This window comes from Dunckerocampus dactyliophorus, chromosome 8 (assembly GCF_027744805.1).
Source record: "Dunckerocampus dactyliophorus isolate RoL2022-P2 chromosome 8, RoL_Ddac_1.1, whole genome shotgun sequence".
Classification (NCBI taxonomy): Eukaryota; Metazoa; Chordata; class Actinopteri; order Syngnathiformes; family Syngnathidae; genus Dunckerocampus; species Dunckerocampus dactyliophorus.
In genome coordinates, this window is record NC_072826.1 from 18,753,127 (window position 1) to 18,772,977 (window position 19,851).

Consider the following 19,851-nt stretch of genomic DNA (forward strand, 5'->3'; position numbering starts at 1 on the left):
TTATAAACGACTGGATAGCATGTAGATACACGGTTATGATACGATTCAAAAACGATATGTTTTAAAAACAGAACAATCTGATATGATTCAATACAGTGTACAAACGATATGATTCGATTCGATAGGATTCAACAGTTACATTTGTTTAAGGAGACACTAATGTTACGATATAACATACAGAAGCCAATTGTATAAAAGTTTCATTCTTACAGTATTTTCAAATGTGTAAAAGAGCACATCATATCTCCAAACATGCTGTAAGGGGTCCCCAACCGCCGAGCCGCCGGAAACATTCAGGCGCAAAGATTAAAAAAAAATAAATAAATAAAAAATAATAATTTAAAGAATTTGTAAATACCTACATTACATTTTATATATTTTATGAAAAGAAATATCAAATTTGGAAATATGGGCTATTATTTTATTCAAAAAAATAATATACAGTTTTTGCATGTGAGTGGCGACTTGTCCCACTTTGCTCGACGGTTCTTGAATGCACCATCTAACTTTGTACCATGTTGCACAGATTATTAAGACTACTGCACTGTATTTTTTCTTATATATTTTGTCTTTCACCTCATATTTTGTCTCAAATGCTGATAGCACGTGGGAATGCATAAAATATAAGATTTGATTACCTTATTGAGTGCTAATGTGCACATTTGTGCGGTGCACCTCTCTGAAAAACAAACTCTAAACTGGTACTGGTGGATGGTGCCTCTGTATTCATTTAGTGGTTTTAATTTGATGTTCCCGTGATAGTTTTACACAGTACATAATAAATAAGATAAGTTAGATCGCGATAATGTACGTATGTTTTGCTGGTGTGTTGAAAATCTTTCCCGGTGACTAGCTAGCACGCTGCTAATGCTATTTACAACCATTCATATCTTCAGTCGTGGTCACATTGACACAAGGCCCAAATAGCTGTCCTCGGCTATGCCTGCCGGTAAATAGTACCTCGTAACCCAAATTTCAGGTTGCAATTCAAAACAAAATATCAACTGAGAGATGGCTTGCTAAAAAACACAGTTTGGACACTCGTATACCAAGGTACCACTATATAAATAACAATTTAAAAAATACCGGCAGTGCTTCAGTAGCAATCCGCCAGGGCTTTGAATCTAAACTTACCATTCAAAATACCATTTTCTTTGTCCATTTTTGCCCAATATTTGTTCCCGCTTGTGGCTCCACATCCAGCTCTGCTGTTCCCTCAAACTACTGTGTGGGCCGCGCACACGTTAATCCCGCGTAAAAAAAGGAAATGTCTGTTAACTTGTTATTAATGCATTAACTTTGACAGCCCTAAAAAGATAAAATAAAAAATAAAAAAAGATACTTTATTAAATTAAGGATGAGAAATTGAAATAAATAAATTAATTAAAATTATTAGGATAATATTTTTTTTTCACTTCTGTTAATACTGCAAGATGGAAAACATTGTGTATAATGCATGAATTTGAATGATGGTGTAAATGACAATTATGGCGCCCCCTATGAGTTGTGGTCAAAATGGTTAGGAAGACATGCTCTTGTCTGTTGTTGTTGTTAGAATCATTAAACTAATGCTCAATGACGCACGACCTGTACAAAGATGTTTTGCTTGATGGCGGCCATGTTTTTCAACCAATCTTGCTCAAATTTTGAGTGTGAGAAATTTGAAGTCACCCAAATTTTGTCACTTAATAACAGCGCCACCATGCAGTTTATTTGTCACTGAAACAACAGCACAGGCAACACAGTAGACGTGCATGTTTTGACACCTGTTGACCCATCTGTGAGCAGCGGTTGAGGATTAGAAGATTGTTTGGATGAAGAAGGCTCAAACAGCACATTATTCCACAGTGAAGTTACCATATTTTATTTCTTGAAGTGCCATTCATGCATATTGGGCGAGAGGGAGGAGGGTGGTATTGACAAGTTCTAATAACACTTTACAGCACTAAACCAATACAAAGAGTAGCTGTCACCTCATTGGACAACAAAAGTCAGAAATCGTGCAATTAAAATCAAATAAAAATAAAAGGGGAAAAAAAACAACAAGAAATGACAAAAGACAAAAACTAATAAAAGACAAAAGCAAATATATATTTATCAACACTGAAACACTCAATGTAGAAACATAGTACAGGTCAAAGGTAGTGTCACACACACGCACGCACACACACACACACACACAAAGCCATTTTCATCACATATATACAATATAGATATATACATACTGTCACCCTCTAACTGGACGATAACAAAATATTCTTTCCCCTCCCTCGTCTGTGGTGACCCCGCCCCCCGAGAGGAAAAAGAAGAAGAAGAGGAGGAGGAGGAGTATGATTGAAAAGACAAATATGTACAAGACACACCAGCACTGAAGAACAGGCCCCCCCCCATCCATTGCTTGCTTTAACAAAACACTCTACTTTTTAAAACCCCACAAATAATAATAATCTCTCCGGCAGGTACACGGGTGTAAAAACTGGCTTAAAGAAAAAAAAAAATGTAATCGCACAAGACACACACATACGTGGAACAGTGATCCAGTCATTTCACTCTTTGTCCCTTTTAGCCTCGCTATTTGATTTTTTATTATTTTATTCTTCACCTGGAAGAACTCAAATTGAAATGACTTTTTTTGTTTGTTTTTTGTAATAGTACACACTCGTTCCTAACAGGTGGATTCACTGGATGGATTCATGGCGTCTTGAAGCAATGGAGGTACAAATGGAGTGCAATACTTGGCTGCGACCATTCGAGGCGTTGTTGATTCAGTCGCGTAACTCCTTTGCTGTCTAAATGCCGTCGGCTATGGAGAGTTGAGCCGCACCCGCAGTTGGGCGCCATTACTCAAGACGGCACTAGGCGTGGAAATGGGAGTTCAGAACCACTTTAAAAAAATATCAGCTCTTGTGAAAAAAAAAAAAAAACTGTCAAATGCTCGTCCCAAGTTTACTTAAGTTTGTCTTTTGACTTCTTTAACGACATGCTGCAATCAATTAGTGACAAAAAGGCAAAACGGGGACAACAGCGAAAGCTAACCATTAGCTTCAACTACCGAATCCAACGGCAGTGTCTTAACCTGTTGATTCACACAAGGACGCAACATTTTTTCAAAATGGCCCCTTTCAGTATTAAAAAAAAGATTGTCATCAACATAGAGCCCCACATGATAGATCTTAAAAGTGAAAAGCTGATGTGCCAGTGACAGCTCAGTAGTGCACGTAATGGGATACACCTATGCCGTCTGCAAAGACTGCTATTAAAACACCTCCAAAAACCTCCAAGAAGGTTTTATGGTTTTCTATCCATGCTGTGACCATGTAGTAACAGGTACATTCATCATAACGCAATACTTACAGTATTTTTCATATATTTCGGCCATTCTAAGCATTGCCGGAGCTTCCTTGCTCGGCGCATTGAATTCACATAGCAACGTCGTGTAAACGAACGCCTACACCTTGCGTTAACTTTTCCAAACTCAGAAGTAAAAACACAACAGCGCTGGCGGCATCTTGAATATGCAGCCTTACCTTTCGGTAGTGTCTGAGGCGTTGTGAGCGCCACGCTGACGCGCTGCGTGCGAGTCTGTGGTGAAGCTAGTCGCTCGCCGGCCTGTAGCTGGCCGGTGTGGTATGGCTAAATGTCAATACGCCAATAATGTAGTTCGATCGGCGTAACAAAAATAATAATAATGTTATTGTAGCTTGGTTATATGCACCGCACATTATATGTAAACGGAGCATTATTGGCGCTTTTTGGAGACTTTTTCAGGTGATTTATGGTAGGAATAAGTATGTCCCATATGTGCAGTAATGAGATGGCTCAGCTTATCTGTCACAGAACAGAGAACGACATAAGTGTTCATGTCTCACATAAGGATTGTGGATGATGGGCAAAATGTAAAAAAAACCTGCAGTTTTTCTTTAAAGGAGATTTGGGAATACACTCGAACCTTTAAAGGCTTAGAATTCACAATTCAACCACTTTTTTGACTTCAAAAGCCAAGCGCACAGCCACAATTTGACCTTAGAAGGGACTAAATACATTTCCATGATTTCCTTTGGGGGGGGGAGGTCGACCAGCGTTCAGGAATGGACTAACAGAACAGAAGTTCAACCTTGTCTTTATAGGATGACCTTAATAATCATTAGTCCATTTATTGATTGTTTCTGCCAATTGGGAGGAAGTGATTGTTGAAACAATTGAGGCAAAATGGAGGTTTGTTGTGGACTATGAGGACAATTTGGTACCGTATTGCCCCGGATATAAGACGTCCATGTACTATATGAGACAACCGTTTGACCCACATTTGTAAAAAACTTTGATGACTTCATTATTTTTAAATTAGCACCATGACTCCGCCTCTGATGTTTGCTAGCAAGCTAACAACCTTTGGGACACCAGAGGGTCTCCGTGTCTCAACAGGTCACTGGTGTATGAGTGTGTGAGTGAAAGGAAGAAAAGCTGACTGCCTTAGTGGGGGGAAGAAGTTATATGACTCCACCTATTGGTTTGCATGTATACATTTCTACAACCTATCAGTCTTTTTCAGACTTATACTGCATGTGGGTCAATCCTATCTCCCTCTGAATGTTCTCAACTCCTTTTTCCAGTGCCGATGTAGATCAACTTTCCATAGCTGACGCCATGTTTGGACTTCTTTAGACAGCAAACTGGCTGGGAGGGAAACAAGCAGTGCATTCCATTTTGTCTCAATTGTATTCAAGACACGATTAATCCGTTAACTTCTTAATGATCAATTAATCATATATCCCCTAAAGAGAATAGCTCAGGATGACAAGGAGTGCCAAAATAAAATATAAAATAAAAATCCTGAAGGCAGTCAAGATAGAATTAAAAAAAACAAAATAAAATAAAAAAAAAACTTCTTTGCACATTGTTTGGCTTTGCTCAACATTTTCAAAAACCCTGTTCGGCCACATATGGGGGCATCGCTTCTTCCTGCAGCGTGGTCACGTGACACGCAGAGGGGGTGGCGGCCTGTGTTTCTTTCCAAAATAAAACACTAAGAGGAGAGAGATGAAGGCGTCCACGAGGCCAAGACGAGAAAAAGAATCACAAGCTGAACTGAACACGTGGCTCCAAACACAGAAGAAGAGGTATGGAGAAGGGGAATAGAAGCCGTAAAGAGTGGTGGTGGCGAGGGTGGGGGGGCATTTTTTAATTTTTTTTTTTTTTTGGAAGGCCGCTGGAAGGGGGGGCTGGCTAGTTGTGGTCCAGACATACGCTTGATTCTGTCCCACCACACTTGATTGTCTGATAGTTTTACTCCTGTAAAAATGTCCTCCTCCATCACGCCATGTCATGTTCACCCACGTCCCACCTTTGAGGGACGCCGGCATCTTCATCCTCATCCAACCCCCTCCCTGCTGCAGCCTTTTTATCCCAGCCTCATTTCCTCTGGCTTCTTCCTCCTCCTTTCCTTGCTCCTTCCCTCCTTGTGTCAGCCTAAGAAGAAGGCGGCTAAACGATGGAGTCCCAGTCAAAATCATCCTGGATATCGTCCGCCGGCATGCGATGCATCTGGAAGTTTCTGCTGGGCATCATGTGCTGCTGCTGGTTCAGCTGAGCGTGGTGTCCTGCATGGACATTTTAAGATTTGAGTCATACACGTACTGTGCACAATTATATAGGAAACTCGTGCTGTTCATTGAGAGGATATGTCTACATTTTTCACTGGTTCTGTACATATCTTATTTTTATTTTCCCCTGATATCTTCTCCTATAATATAATATACATATTTTTACTTTCCGTTAAGTATTTTATATGACTTAATTTTTTTTTATTATTCACTCATATTTTTCGTTCATTATTATTTTTATTATACACTTATATTTCCATCCATCCATCCATCTTCTACCGCTTATCCGAGATCGTGTCACGGGGGCAACAGCCTAAGCAGGGAGGCCCAGATTTTCCTCTCCCCGGCCACTTTGTCCAGCTCCTCCCGGCGGATCCCGAGGCGTTCCCAGGCCAGTTGGGAAACATAGTCTCTCCAACGTGTCCTGGGTCTTCCCCGAGGCCTTTTACCGGTCGGACTTGCCCTGAACACCTCCCCAGGGAGGCGTCCGGGAGGCATCCTGACCAGATGCCCAGGCCACCTCATCTGGCTCCTCTCAATGCGGAGGAGCAGCGGTTCTACTCCGAGTCTCTCCCGGATGACAGTGCTTCTCACCCTATCTCTAAGGGAGAGCCCAGCCACCCTACGGGGAAAACTCATTTTGGCCGCTTGTACCCGCGATCTTGTCCTTTCGGTCATTACCCAAAGCTCATGACCATAGGTGAGGGTAGGAACGTAGATCGACCAGTAAATTGAGAGCTTTGCCTTTTGGCTTAGCTCTCTCTTCACCACAACAGACCGATGTAGAGTCTGCATCACTGCAGACGGCGCGCTTATTGATCTCGCGTTCCATCCTTCCCTCACTCGTGAATAAGACCCCAAGGTACCTAAACTCCTCCACTTGGGGCAGGATCTCATCCCCGACCTGGAGATGGCATTCCACCCTTTTCCGGGCGAGAACCATGGACTCGGACTTGGAGGTGCTGATTCTCATCCCGGCCGCTTCGCACTCGGCTGCGAACCGATCCAGTGAAAGTTGAAGTTCACGGCTTGATGAAGCCAGCAGGACCACATCATCTGCAAAAAGCAGAGACTCAATCCTGTAGCCACCAAACCGGAACCCCTCAACGCCCTGGCTGCGCCTAGAAATTCTGTCCATAAAAATAATGAACAGAATTGGTGACAAAGGGCAGCCCTGGCGGAGTCCAACCTTCACTGGAAACGGGTCCGACTTACTGCCGGCAATGCGAACCAAACTCTGACACCGGTCATACAGGGAACAAACAGCTTGAATTAGCTGGTCCGATACCCCATACTCCCGGAGTACTCCCCACAAAATTCCTCGAGGAACACGGTCGAATGCCTTCTCCAAGTCCACAAAACACATGTAGACTGGTTGGGCAAACTCCCATGCACCCTCAAGGACCCTGCTGAGAGTGTAGAGCTGGTCCACAGTTCCACGACCAGGACGAAAACCACACTGCTCCTCCTGAATCCGAGATTCAACTATCCGGCGGATCCTCCTCTGCAGAACCCCTGAATAGACCTTACCAGGGAGGCTGAGGAGTGTGATTCCACGATAGTTGGAACACACCCTCCGGTCCCCCTTCTTAAAAAGGGGAACCACCACCCCGGTCTGCCAATCCAGAGGCACTGCCCCCGATGTCCACGCGATGCTGCAGAGTCGTGTCAACCAAAACATGCCTACAGCATCCATGGCCTTAAGGAACTCCGGGCGGATCTCATCCACCCCCGGGGCCCTGCCACCGAGGAGCTTTTTGACAACCTCGGCAACCTCAGCCCCAGAGATAGGAGAGCCCACCGTGGAGTCCCCAGGCTCTGCTTCCTCATAGGAAGACGTGTCGGTGGGATTGAGGAGGTCTTCGAAGTATTCTTTCCACCGATCCACAACATCCCGAGTTGAGGTCAGCAGCACACCATCCCCACCATACACGGTGTTGACTGTGCACTGCTTCCCCCTCCTGAGACGCCGAATGGTGGTCCAGAATCTCTTCGAAGCCGTCCGGAAGTCGTTCTCCATGGCTTCTCCAAACTCCTCCCATGTCCGAGTTTTTGCCTCAGTGACTGCCAGAGCCGCAGACCGCTTGGCCTGCCGATACCTGTCATCTGCTTCCGGAGTCCCATGAGCCAAAAAGGCCCGATAGGACTCCTTTCTTCATCTTGACGGCATCCCTCACCACTGGTGTCCACCAACGGGTTCTGGGATTACCGCCACGACAGGCACCAACCACCTTACGGCCAAAAACAATACAAGCAGTTGATGTTTGCTAAATACAAGGCAGAAGAGTCCTGATTGTTCTGTCAGGTTTGTTATTTATTTATTTTTTTTATTTTATTTTATTTTATTTTTTATTTATTATTTTTTTTTATTATTATTTTTTTTATAATTTTCTTTGTTGTGTTTAAAAAAAAAAGAAAAAGCTTTGTTCTTTTTTATTTATTTATTTAGTATTGTCATCATTATTATTATTATTATTATTAATGTTCTTTCTTTTTTTGGGGGGAGGGCTATCTCACCGTTATCTATTATGTGTTATCCTGACTATCACTGAAAACATGACATGGAATCCAGGAAGTGAACTACATGTACTGTACAAGATGTAGATTGGAAGGGGGGTAGGATTAAATAAACTTTGCTTCTTCCTACTCCTTTTGGACATGTGGAACTGTCAAAGAATGATTCATGAGATGTATTCCATTGTAACCTTCATGTTCAAATAAACTAAACCAAACCAAACCAAACCAAACAGCTCCGATCAGCTGCCTCGACAATAGAGGCACGGAACATGGCCCATTCAGACTCAATGTCCGCCACCTCCCTCGGAACATGGTCGAAGCTCTCCCGGAGGTGGGAGTTGAAACTCCTTCTGACAGGGGACTCTGCCAGTCGTTCCCAGCAGACCCTCACAATACGTTTGGGCCTGCCAGGTCTGACCGGCATCTTCTCCCACCATCGGAGCCAACTTACCACCAGGTGGTGATCGGTTGACAGCTCCGCCCCTCTCTTCACCCGAGTGTCCAAAACATATGGCCGCAAGTCCGATGCTACGACCACAAAGTCAATCATGGAAGTGCGGCCCAGGGTGTCCTGGTGCCAAGTGCACATGTGGACACCCTAATGCTTGAACATTGTGTTTGTTATCGACAATCTGTGACGAGCACAGAAGTCCAATAACAAAGCACCTTTCGGGTTCAGATCAGGGGGGCCGTTCCTTCCAATCACGCCTCTCCAGGTCTCACTGTCGCTGCCAACGTGAGCATTGAAGTCCCCCAGCAGAACAAGGGAATCGCCTGAGGGAGCACTCTCCAGTACTTCCTCTAGAGACTCCAAAAAAGTTGGGTATTCTGAACTGCTGTTTGGCGCATAAGCACAAACAACAGTCAGGACCCGTCCCCCCACTTGAAGGCGGAGGGAAACTGCCCTCTCGTTCACTTATATTTAATCCCTTCAATTTTATTTGATGTGTCTTTATTGTGTAGCCAGCAACAAAGCTATAAAACATAACTAATTATTCATCTTTCTATAATTTGCACATTATATACAGTACATATTCATACACAATTCTATCCTATTAAGTGAAATGGGAAGTATTTGACTTTATTTTACCACATTTCCTTATTTTCTCGAAATGTAATTTTATTGTACTACAGGCTACATACATCACCACGCTTACCAAGTAATGTTCTTATTCATACTATGTGAACATGATACATACTTATGCTTTTTTTTTTAACATTTCCCTGATACTTTTTGTTTTGTCTTCTTTAATTACTTCATGTGCCTTTACTGTGTGGCTGCTGAAACAAAGCTACAAAATATATTTATTTGTTGTAATATGCACATAATTTGATTTTCATATTCAATTTATTTTACTTTATTTTCTCACAGATTCTTGTTTACATTTTTCCATCTTATTATTATTGAATCACCATATTTATCATGTGATATCATTATTATCATTAGTAGCATTTTCACCTAATACATACATAGTTCGTCTTCACATTGCCCTCATACCTTTTCTTATATTATAAAACATATTTTATATTCTATTTATCAGTTTACTTTATTTTTTTGCTGATACTTTTCCTTATTTTTCCCATTTTGATTTATTTAATGCACTTTCATTGTACTACATGCTACATCCATCACCATATTCATCATGTAGTATTATTTGCACATAATTTATACTTTATTTCTTACATTTCCCTGATACTTTTCCTTTTTATTTTGTCTTCTTTATATGTGCCTTCACTGTGTGGCTGCTGAAAGAAAGCTACAACATACTGTATATCCATTTGTTATAATGTGCATGCAATTTATATACATTTTCAAATAAATTGTATTTTCTACGTATTTCATATTTTACTTCTTCACTTATTTTTTCCCATTATTATTAACTTTCCTACTTTATTTAGTGATCCTACACAAAGCTACAACATCTATCATTATATCTATTATGTATCATTAATAGTACTGTAAATATTTGCACATAACACACATAAACTAATTTATTTTGTATTTTTCTCTCATTATTTTTTTTTTCCAGTTGTATTTAACGTGGCTGCACAGTGCAACAAAACACACATACCTGTTGTGATACATGACAGTATTATTATGACTAGTTTAGAGTGGTTGTAATTGTTGGTCCTCACCAGTCATGGTGGGCCCTGCGCTGCTCATGGGGGGCATGTGTGGGTATCCTGGGGGGCCCATCATGGACATGCTCTGTCTGGAGTCCATGTAGAGATTTCCTGACACAACAATCCCAAACACAACAAACACATGATACGGTAAAGTGGTATCATGATGCGTGAAAATAATACAAATGGGTGTCAAAGTGGCGTCAAACCTGTGCCGAGGTGCTGGCTGGGTTTGTTTGGGTGCATGGGGCCGTGGCAGACGGAGGGCTGCACCGCCCCCTGTGACGAGATGACACCGGTGCGGGCAAAAAACTGGTTGATGGAGGAGCACAGGTCTGCAATCTGGGTGGGCTCCAGAGACCAGTTGTTCAACTCCGCTTGCCTCATGCTTTCTCTCAATCCTGGGCAAAGTGGGGGAAAGAACACAAGAAAATAAAAACACATTGAAACCAACGACTGCTTAATAAGTACATTTGTACACACCTTGGAAAGGTGAAAGGTCGACGTCAGCCCAGTTGTAGCTGCTTGCAACACGACAGCTCGCTTTCAGTGCGTCCAGATTGGGGTACCAGTCAGAAAGTAACCCTTTCAAAACACAAACAAGAGTATTAATAGCACAGCATGAATGAATAACATGTCATAATGTCATAATACACCTTTATGGTTTTACAGAGCTCTCTTTGACCACAAGGTCATTTATTAAGAATTTAACAAGTAACTTATAAAAGTATTGTAAATAGACATATTGTATTTTTGTTCTTTTAATGCCACAGGGTGTATAGGAACAAATGTTTTATTTTATTAAAAAATATATATTTTTGGCGTTATTAAAAAGCTTCAGACTGATGCAGACATAAAGTATTGAGTGTGTAGCACATTCATTTAAAATAAAATAAATGTACAAAAATCTAAAAATAAATAAATAAAATGAAATAATAATTACATTTTTGCCATGAAAACAATTAAAAAAAAATACTGTTATTTTTTTTCTGAAATTAATTTATGGATTCTGGCCAAAATCGAATGGGAACATTTTTAGAACAATATCCACCCAAAAATGTATATATTTTGACATATTTAATACTGTTCCAAATGCTCATAAATACACCTAGGAGTAATAAATAAATACTAATACTGCATATTACTACATATGAACAATAAAATGTATTCAGTCCTGGACAGTGGCCAGTGGGGGGCGCCAGTTGACTACGGTGAAATGCCTTCCTCTGCGTCCTTGTTGCTTTGGTCTCTCATCAGATAATAAATCATGTGATGATTTGTTGTTTAGCACCTAAAACATTTTCTCCATGCTTTGTGACTGCAAACGAGGGCTGACGCATAAAAACAATTCAAGCAGTAAACTCATCAGCCATTTTGGATTTTAGCAAACAATACAGAGGTTGAGCTTCATACCTGGATTGCAGGCCATTTGCTGCTGGGTTGGATGCGGCTGGTGCGAGAGGCTCTGATGCTGAGGAGGGTGCTGGCCGTGCTGGGAGGGGTGCGGCGTGTGCTGCTGCGGGTGCTGGCCGTGGGACGGGTGTTGCGGCGGGTGCTGGCCGTGCTGTGGGTGCTGCGCTGCGTGCTGAGGGTGCTGCGGATGCTGGTTGTGCTGAGCGTGCTGGTTGTGCGGGAGGTGCTGCGCGTGCGGGGAGTCGTGTCCGGGATGGGCTTGGGCCGGGTGGGACAGGGGCACCTGGCCGCTGTTGTTGGAGTGGCTGTTGGGGTGGTTATTGGACTGGTTGTTAGACAGGTTGTTCTGGGTGCTAATGGCGCCACTTGGGGAGTGCTGATAGGAGCAGGATGTGTGGGTCTGCTGCTGCGAAGAATCTGACGGGATTCCCATCAGACCTGGAAAACAAGACCCACACATGTAATTACCGGGAAGTAAAGCGGTTGCTTATACACAGGGGGTGCAGATTTAGAACCGTGGACACTTAATTAAGTACACCTGCACCTTCCAATGCGAACGCTGCATCCATTCTGAACACTTGGCAGATTATAGCAGATTAGCTTTACACTACACCAAAGACGTATTACATGAATATGTTGCTGTTTCTAATATTTAGGTTGCCATGCATGAAGGTCAAAATATTAGAAACAGCTATTAGTGCAATGCATTGCAATTCCATATGATAAACAATATTATAGAGAAACAAAAAAAGCATAGCTGCAGATGACCACAATATATCCCACCAGGCATTTTGTGGATTTCATTTATTTAGTGCAATTATGATATTTGATTTTTATATACTGTAAGTATCAAAACATTTTAAACGGGACACTTATGTTGTAAACATAAAAGCTTCTGCCTGAAAAAATACACAATAAAATAAAATTTGAATTTTTTGTTAGAAAATGTTTTTTTTAAACGAGAATTTTCCAGACTCTGACGAAAATGTAATGAGAACCAATCACAACCCACCACAACAGTACAAATATAGTACAGCCACAACGATATACATTACAATATTATAAAAAAAAACATAATAAATGAATAAATACACAATTATAATACAACCATAATTGTATAATTACGATATTATTAAAAAACTAAAGGTACATTTGTTTGGACAAAAATAATGATAACAAATATATATCATAAGAATTAAATTTAAGAGCTGATATCTAACAACTTCCATGGTTTTCTTGATAATAACCTAAATCACTTAAGTTCCTATAGGAATAGCTATAGCATTGTACTGCCAAAAAATTGAACTCTAATGAGCTATTTTTGTTGTTCATTTGTTCATTCATTTTCATTGTTCATTGTTATATTTGTCCAAACAAAGGTACCTGTAGTTGTATCAGGCATTAAAATGAACAAGAAACTGAAGAAACAAGGCTGGTGTAATAACATTTTCCATGACTGTATATGGTTGTAGATGAACACAGCGTACCCCATCTGGCATCATATGGATTTAATTCATTTTTAAAGCATTTGAAAAAATGACATTTGAAAAAAGTAACCAATAGTCCTCATATTTTGCAGACGTGTGCTTGTCAGCCTCAGAAAGTTGTGTACCAAATTCCACCGTTACACCGCACTGAGCTGTGTGAGAAACTTCAAGTCAGGGGTCAAACATCGGGGTTTAATAACAGCGCCACCATGTGGTGCATTGGTCAGAAAAACAATAGCACAGACAACACAGTCGGGGTGCATGTTTTCACCCTTTTGTGTGCAGCAGTTGAGTAGTTATCTCACAAACGAATATATGCAGTCATGTTAAGACTGCAGTAAAGCTGGTCTTAATGTCCTAACTAATGGGATATGGCTCCCATGTTTAAGTAGCTGCACACTTGAGACAGTCCAGCTGCCATTTTGTTGAATCAGAGGGTGACTCAGCACGCTGAGGTTCACGAGTCCAAGCCACCGCAGCTCTGATTTTGTCTTGTTTGATGGAGAAAAAAAGCAAATCCATTGTGCTGCCTTCACACCACATGGCTGGAGTAAAAACATCTGCACAGGCCGCTGCAATCATCAGAGTGGCGGGCAGGCAGCTAGAGGGGGGTCTTAAGAGGGCCCCCACCCCGTCCTCCACAGTAAACCTATTTTCACTGGAGTGCTTTTAAGGCCTCCACAATCGGCACGCAAACACCCGCTGCAGGGGTGACAAAGGTGAATCTCTTATCAGCACACAAAGCCTATTGTCCACGCAGGGAAACACAGAAAGCAATTAACGCGCCGGCGGAATAATAATGCCAGCTCATTACCTATTATCAAAGCGGGCGAATTAGCTCGCTCCTCGTCGCTGTGAAATCCTCCAAGCTAGATTATTTACGCTTTTTAATTGCCGCGGCTTGTCTGACGAGGAGATTGCACTTTTTATGTGCACAAAAAAGAATAGGTAACAACTTTCAACTAATGAAACATAGATGATAGATTAAAGGGAGAGGAGCGCTTTGAAAACATCAGCATGAAACGCATTTGATTTGCCAAAGTAGGTTACGCACAGAAAAAGCTCAGTCGACTTTGCTCATAACCCGCTTGTCAAGCGCTCTTTGTTTATCAGTCAATCAGATTAGAGGCAAAACTGCATTTTGTCCTACTGGGACTCGCTTGCTCTCGGCTGGATCCTCTGCTATGTGTTACAGCGGAACATTTCTCAATCACGGTGACGGATGAAGATCCATGCCAGGGAATTACAAGGGAATTGGACTCACTTTCTCAGATGAAGAGGACAAAATTTCAATGCGTTTTTAATGAAGAATCACCTGCTAGCAGTTTTTTAGTTTCATTTTCAAAATCATTAAAGTGTTTGTTCCCTTACTGTACCCCAAATGAACCCCACCTTGACCTTAAAACCGAGGTGCGTACCAGAACGTGATTATGGCGTATCGTTCCGCCCCTAAAAAAAATGTTATATTGCCATACATCAAATAATGTTGAAGTGAAACAGAAAACAAAAAGCTTAAAATGGATCAAATGGCATGTGTACTAAACATAAATAGAAACAAATTTGTATATTTTCTAAATGCAAAATTTTGCACCAAATTTTTAGTTGTGTAATCAAAGATGTACTGTTCTTTCATTTGGAAGAAAAGTCAAGAGTTCAAACCAATTAAAGCTTCCCATTGCAATGACATTTACTTTGTCAGGAACACCTACACCAGGGGTGTCCACACTTTTTCCACCAAGGGATGCATCCTGAAAAATCAAAGGATGCGTGGGAACACTGTTATTTGTATCAATATTTTACTCTTCTACAAAAAGCCTTAAAAAGTTAAATATATTTTTAAAGAATTAAATTTTTTTAAAGGCAAAGCATTGTGTCATGTCTCTGTGAAAATTATGATGCTAACGTCCAAAAAGCTCCTTACTCTATGTGATGTGGAGTCGTAACTCGTTCATTTTATTCACAAAAGGCCGCACATTAGTGAGGAAATGCTCAGTAAGCAGAGTCTGTTGAGCTTAGCTGTTATTCCTACGCACCTTCTTCACCTTTGTTTACGTTCTCGACGCTGCTAGCGAGCACTTCCGCCCGGCTGGGTGGTATATGTAGAGTGCGGTACTGCGAAATCCTATATCTAAAAGCTTGTTGAGTATAAGATGTTAAAACACACCCAATAGGAGCAATATAATAACTACAAAACTGCAAATCTGGAAGATACGTTGGGCTTCACTGTGTGTACGCGCCGCCATCTTGCGCAAGTATAGGTCTATGGTTAAAGACGCGTCATTTTCAATTCTATATTAACACAAACGAGGCTGAATTTGTATCAAAATAGGCTATTTACAACAAAGACATTCTATGTAAAAATGCATGCTCAGCAGCAGCCGTGGCCATCCGCATGTTGTCAGAATGGTACAATCTTGAGCGCATTTTCATAGGATTCAACCGCCAGACTAACAGCCGAAACAGACTCATCTGAATCGAACTGTCAAGTATTCTCAGACACCTCTAGTTATGAGTATCGACATTTCAGCTTTCTTCTCTTTACCTTGTTCCTTTTTGTTCTTTTTTCCCATTTTGATGTTTTTATTCTTTCTTTTATTTCTGCACTGTGTCGTGGGCCAGTAAAATATGAACCACCAATGGCCCCCCGCCGCACTGTGAAAACCCCTGGCCTACACAATCCAATGAGAGCTGACAGTAAGGTTTTCATTTAACAATATGTTGTCATAAAACCTTTATTACATGCACGTGCCATATTTTAACATTCTCAAAACAACAATAGCAAGTTAGCCACTGTATTATAAAACAAAATCAAGCTAAAAGTCCTTTGAAGACGCCTGCAGAACAACATTGTCGTCTAGTGGTGATTTATAAGTACTGCAGAATGCACATGCAGAAGCAGCTTTAGTTAAATTTGGTGTAAAGTGTCTCTTCTCTTTGGAAATATTATTGTTTTTAAACATTGTCCCTGTCAAATAAATAAACCTAACCGAAACTAACCTAATAAGAAGTGTATTTGCAGGAGCATCATTTGTTTAATTCTTTTTGCTCATTGTAAAGAGCAGCCAGTGGTGAAGTTCCATTTGCAGTTCATAGGTTATTATCACACTTTTCCTCCGGTACTCTTCTGTGGTGGCGCCACAAAAAATAAAAATACAAAAATGTTAAAAAGTCAATTGAAGTTAAATGTGATGGGATTTCTTGGCTTGTATTTGACTTTTCAAGCATATTTTGACTGAAAAAGTTCAGACATAAAAAGTAAAACTGTAAAACTTGTAAAGTAAAACTTCATTGTAAAATTCAAAAAATGTACAAGTTACATTTATTTGCAAAAAGTACTGTAACTTAAAAACATTTTTTAGTTACCATTTGTAATATTAGCTATTTAAGAAGCAATTTCATTTTTTTACATTTTGTATGCTTATTACAAGCTACTGCAATTATACTATGAAAAATTTGGACAAGAAAAAAATATATAGAGAATTTTTACTTTAGGCCTTTTTTCCCCAATTTATTTATGTATGTTTTTATTTTATTAAATGCCAGTAGTTACATTTAATAAGAACTTCTTTCTTTCTGATTGGTTGAAGAATAGAGCAATGCATGGTGGTACCAAACATACTTTCTTGCCCTATAAATTCACTTTGTTCTGAGAGTCTTCCAACCTAAGCAGACTTGGAATAAAAGTGCATATAATGTCAAAATGTTAAATGACTCCACCCACCTTGTTGGCTGAAGGACTGCTCAAAGACAGACTTGTAAAGGCTGCGGAAGGAGGCACTGAGATCTTCAAATTCATTGAACATGAGCTGTTTGTCCCTGTCTGGCATGTTGTACTGGGACTGCGGCTGCTGGAGGCTCATAGACTGGGACACGGGTTCGGGGTGACTGGTCACCTGGGGACAATGAACGAGGAAAAAAAAAAAATATATATATATATATATATATATAGAGAGAGAGAGAGAGAGTGCAAAATAAGATCACGCTGAATTGTTATTTTAAGCTAAGCTAAAGTTGTGCTACGCTGCGTACACGGTCCACCGTGGACAACGGATACCACGGGCGGCGCATTACAATGATGAAACACTCGCATGAATAATACAAACAGTTTTTCCACCCATTTGGTCATGGAAAGCACCAGAAGCAGACATCCAATGGAATATTTAACAAAAAAAATAGTTTGAAACTTAGAAAAAAGGCCACAACGTAGGCCACAATCATATTCACAGAGGATGTTAGATGGCAGGAATGCACCATTTTTGAGTCTCGGGGAGACAGAGGAAACCAAGGTACGAGCATAATACTAAATGCATCAATGAATCCATTGTTGAACATTTTCTAGATTGCCTTAAACCGATTGTCTTAAAGGGATAGTTTGGATTTTTTGACATGAAGTTGCATGACATCCCCATCAGCATTGTACTACAGTGACTCCCGTCCCCATTTGGTCCCATGAGTCCAGTTCTCGTCGGAGATCCGTGACGAGGAACGTAGTTTTGCTTAGTTGCTGGGGACATTTAAGTAAAGAGTTTGGCTTCTCAAAACAATATGCGTTCAAAACAGTAATAGATTTGCGTCACAAAAATGTGTCACCGGAGCATTCATTTGTATGTAATGAAGACGCTCGCATCTTATTCCGCTGTCGAAAACATACCTAAACAAGTCACCGTTGCTGTTGGGGATGTCATACAACTTCATGTTAGAAAATCCCAATTATCCCTTTGAGGAATAAGGCAAAATGGAATGCACTACATGGCTGCAACCAGCAGAGGCGCTGTTGCTTCATAGTTTGCTGTCTAAAGGCTGACTGCTACAGGCTTGCATTTACAGTATGTTGACTACTTAAGTATCTGTTAAAAAAAACATAATTTTAATAATATTTTCTGACATCTAAAATAATTATAATAATAGGTACAAGTAATTGCTGAATTTATCAGGAACTTTCTTCATAGACAATTACAGGAAGGTAGTGAAGAAAAGTGAAGACAAAATGTCAGTGTTTTCTCCGTTCGTTTGTTTTTCTTCTTCGGTTACTTCCTGGTTCATGGAAATAACACAGGACAAATGGAAGTCCTGTATCCAGATCCTCACCAAAATTTAACAAGGTCTTCCTCTATTTTAAGACACGTTTTTTGAGACACTGTGTGAGCGACAGGAAGAAAGGCTCTGGGAAAAGTTGTTCGTTGCCATCTGTTGGTCTGCATGTATAAATCTGGACACCACGGCTATGAGACTACACATCTTTTCCACACTATTCTCGAGGAAAGAAAATATCTTTTAGTTTTTTTTTCAGAAACAGCAGTTTTTTTGAGTGAGTCAATGAAATAACAAGACTGACGACGATGGACATATACTTTTTGTGTGTGCCAGGGCTCGTGGGACTCTGTTATGTAACATAGTGACATGAATATAAGAAAACCCCTCTTACCCATAAAAAAAATCAAAGACAAAATAAATATTGGTTTGCATTGGTAGCATAATTTTATACATGATACTGCTGAATATCAAAAGAATAAATGCCAATCAACACAATACTGCTCCCTTTTCGTGATTGGTGGAGGTAATAATTGCACAAACAATCTGGGTCAGTGCTTGCTGCCTTGGCTCTCTCTCTCACACACACACGCACACACACACACACACACACACACGCACACACACACACACACACACGCACACAAACACACACACACACACACCATTATGAGGTTGACACAAAAGCCAATGCTCAGGTGGCCCAGCAAAATGTATTTAAAACAAAAATCAATAGCAATAGCGTGCACAAATAAGCCGCCGTTTTATCCGTGCACTCGTGTGGGCAGCCCGTGTTACGCACCGGCCCTGGGTGCCCACCAGCAGTGAGTTTCAATCTAAGGGATTCATCATCGCAAGGGTTCACTGTAAAAAGCAAAAGCCAGACTTGACCCTGTCGTCCACTGTGTGCTAGCGTTACATTAAGGGGTCGCGTTCAATTTTTGCAGATGGTAACATCTTCCTCTCGCTGAAGATGTGGGCCGACCACTCGCAGTCTGGCTCGGATAAGGGGCCATAATAAAGCCGGAGTGTTTACTGCTAGAGCGAGCCAGCGAGCGAAGCACATCCATCAGGCTGAGCCGATCGATGGCGAGATGCCTGGAGCAAGGGAGCACTCGAGGATGCGGGAGGACCACACTAAAGCAAGGGGGCATCTCTGGTGGGAGGGCATCAGAAGAAGAGCTTTCTCTTTGTCTGGCTTCCACACACATACGTCTGTCAGCTTCCCTTAACCTAGCTTCCTGATGTGGTGCTCCAGAGCGTGTCCACCCTGAACCTCGGTCCACTGTCTGCTTCTTTGAAAGGAACCTCCCGAGGCTTCCCAATCGAATAAAATGTGGGATGCAGTCCATGCTCAATAGATGCTATTGTTTCAGCGTGCTTTCCTTAGCATATTACACAACTAAAAATGGCAATACTCTGTGATTTAGCCTGAGTCGTTAGTTGTGCAGTGTACAGCGGGGGAACGAAGAGTGACTGGCAGCTCCCGATTGATCGTACGACAACCATACGGATTTTAGGTCGGCAGTTGAAATAAGACGAGTAGATTTCCTTAAGTCTGCAATATTTTCCCAATATTTCCCTAAATGGTGACATTGAGTGCTAATGTACATTTTTGTTCGGTGCTAAACTTCTCTGAAAAACAAACTCCAGGCTCGTACTGGTGGATGGTGGGTCTG

General features: G+C 41.1%; 1 protein-coding gene across 1 annotated transcript in view; it reads right to left on the reverse strand.

Moving 5' to 3' along the window:
- Positions 1–1,848: 1,848 nt before the first annotated feature.
- foxj3 (forkhead box J3) overlaps positions 1,849–19,851 on the reverse strand; it is a 157,574-nt gene continuing 139,571 nt past the window's right edge. The window contains exons 7-12 of the mRNA XM_054784213.1: positions 16,863–17,034; positions 11,655–12,092; positions 10,725–10,826; positions 10,451–10,642; positions 10,254–10,352; positions 1,849–5,597 (exon numbers count right to left, since the gene is read on the reverse strand). Of these exons, the coding sequence (XP_054640188.1) occupies positions 5,482–5,597; positions 10,254–10,352; positions 10,451–10,642; positions 10,725–10,826; positions 11,655–12,092; positions 16,863–17,034 (1,119 nt within the window). The 3' untranslated portion in view covers positions 1,849–5,481. The remainder of the gene's footprint in view (positions 5,598–10,253; positions 10,353–10,450; positions 10,643–10,724; positions 10,827–11,654; positions 12,093–16,862; positions 17,035–19,851) is intronic.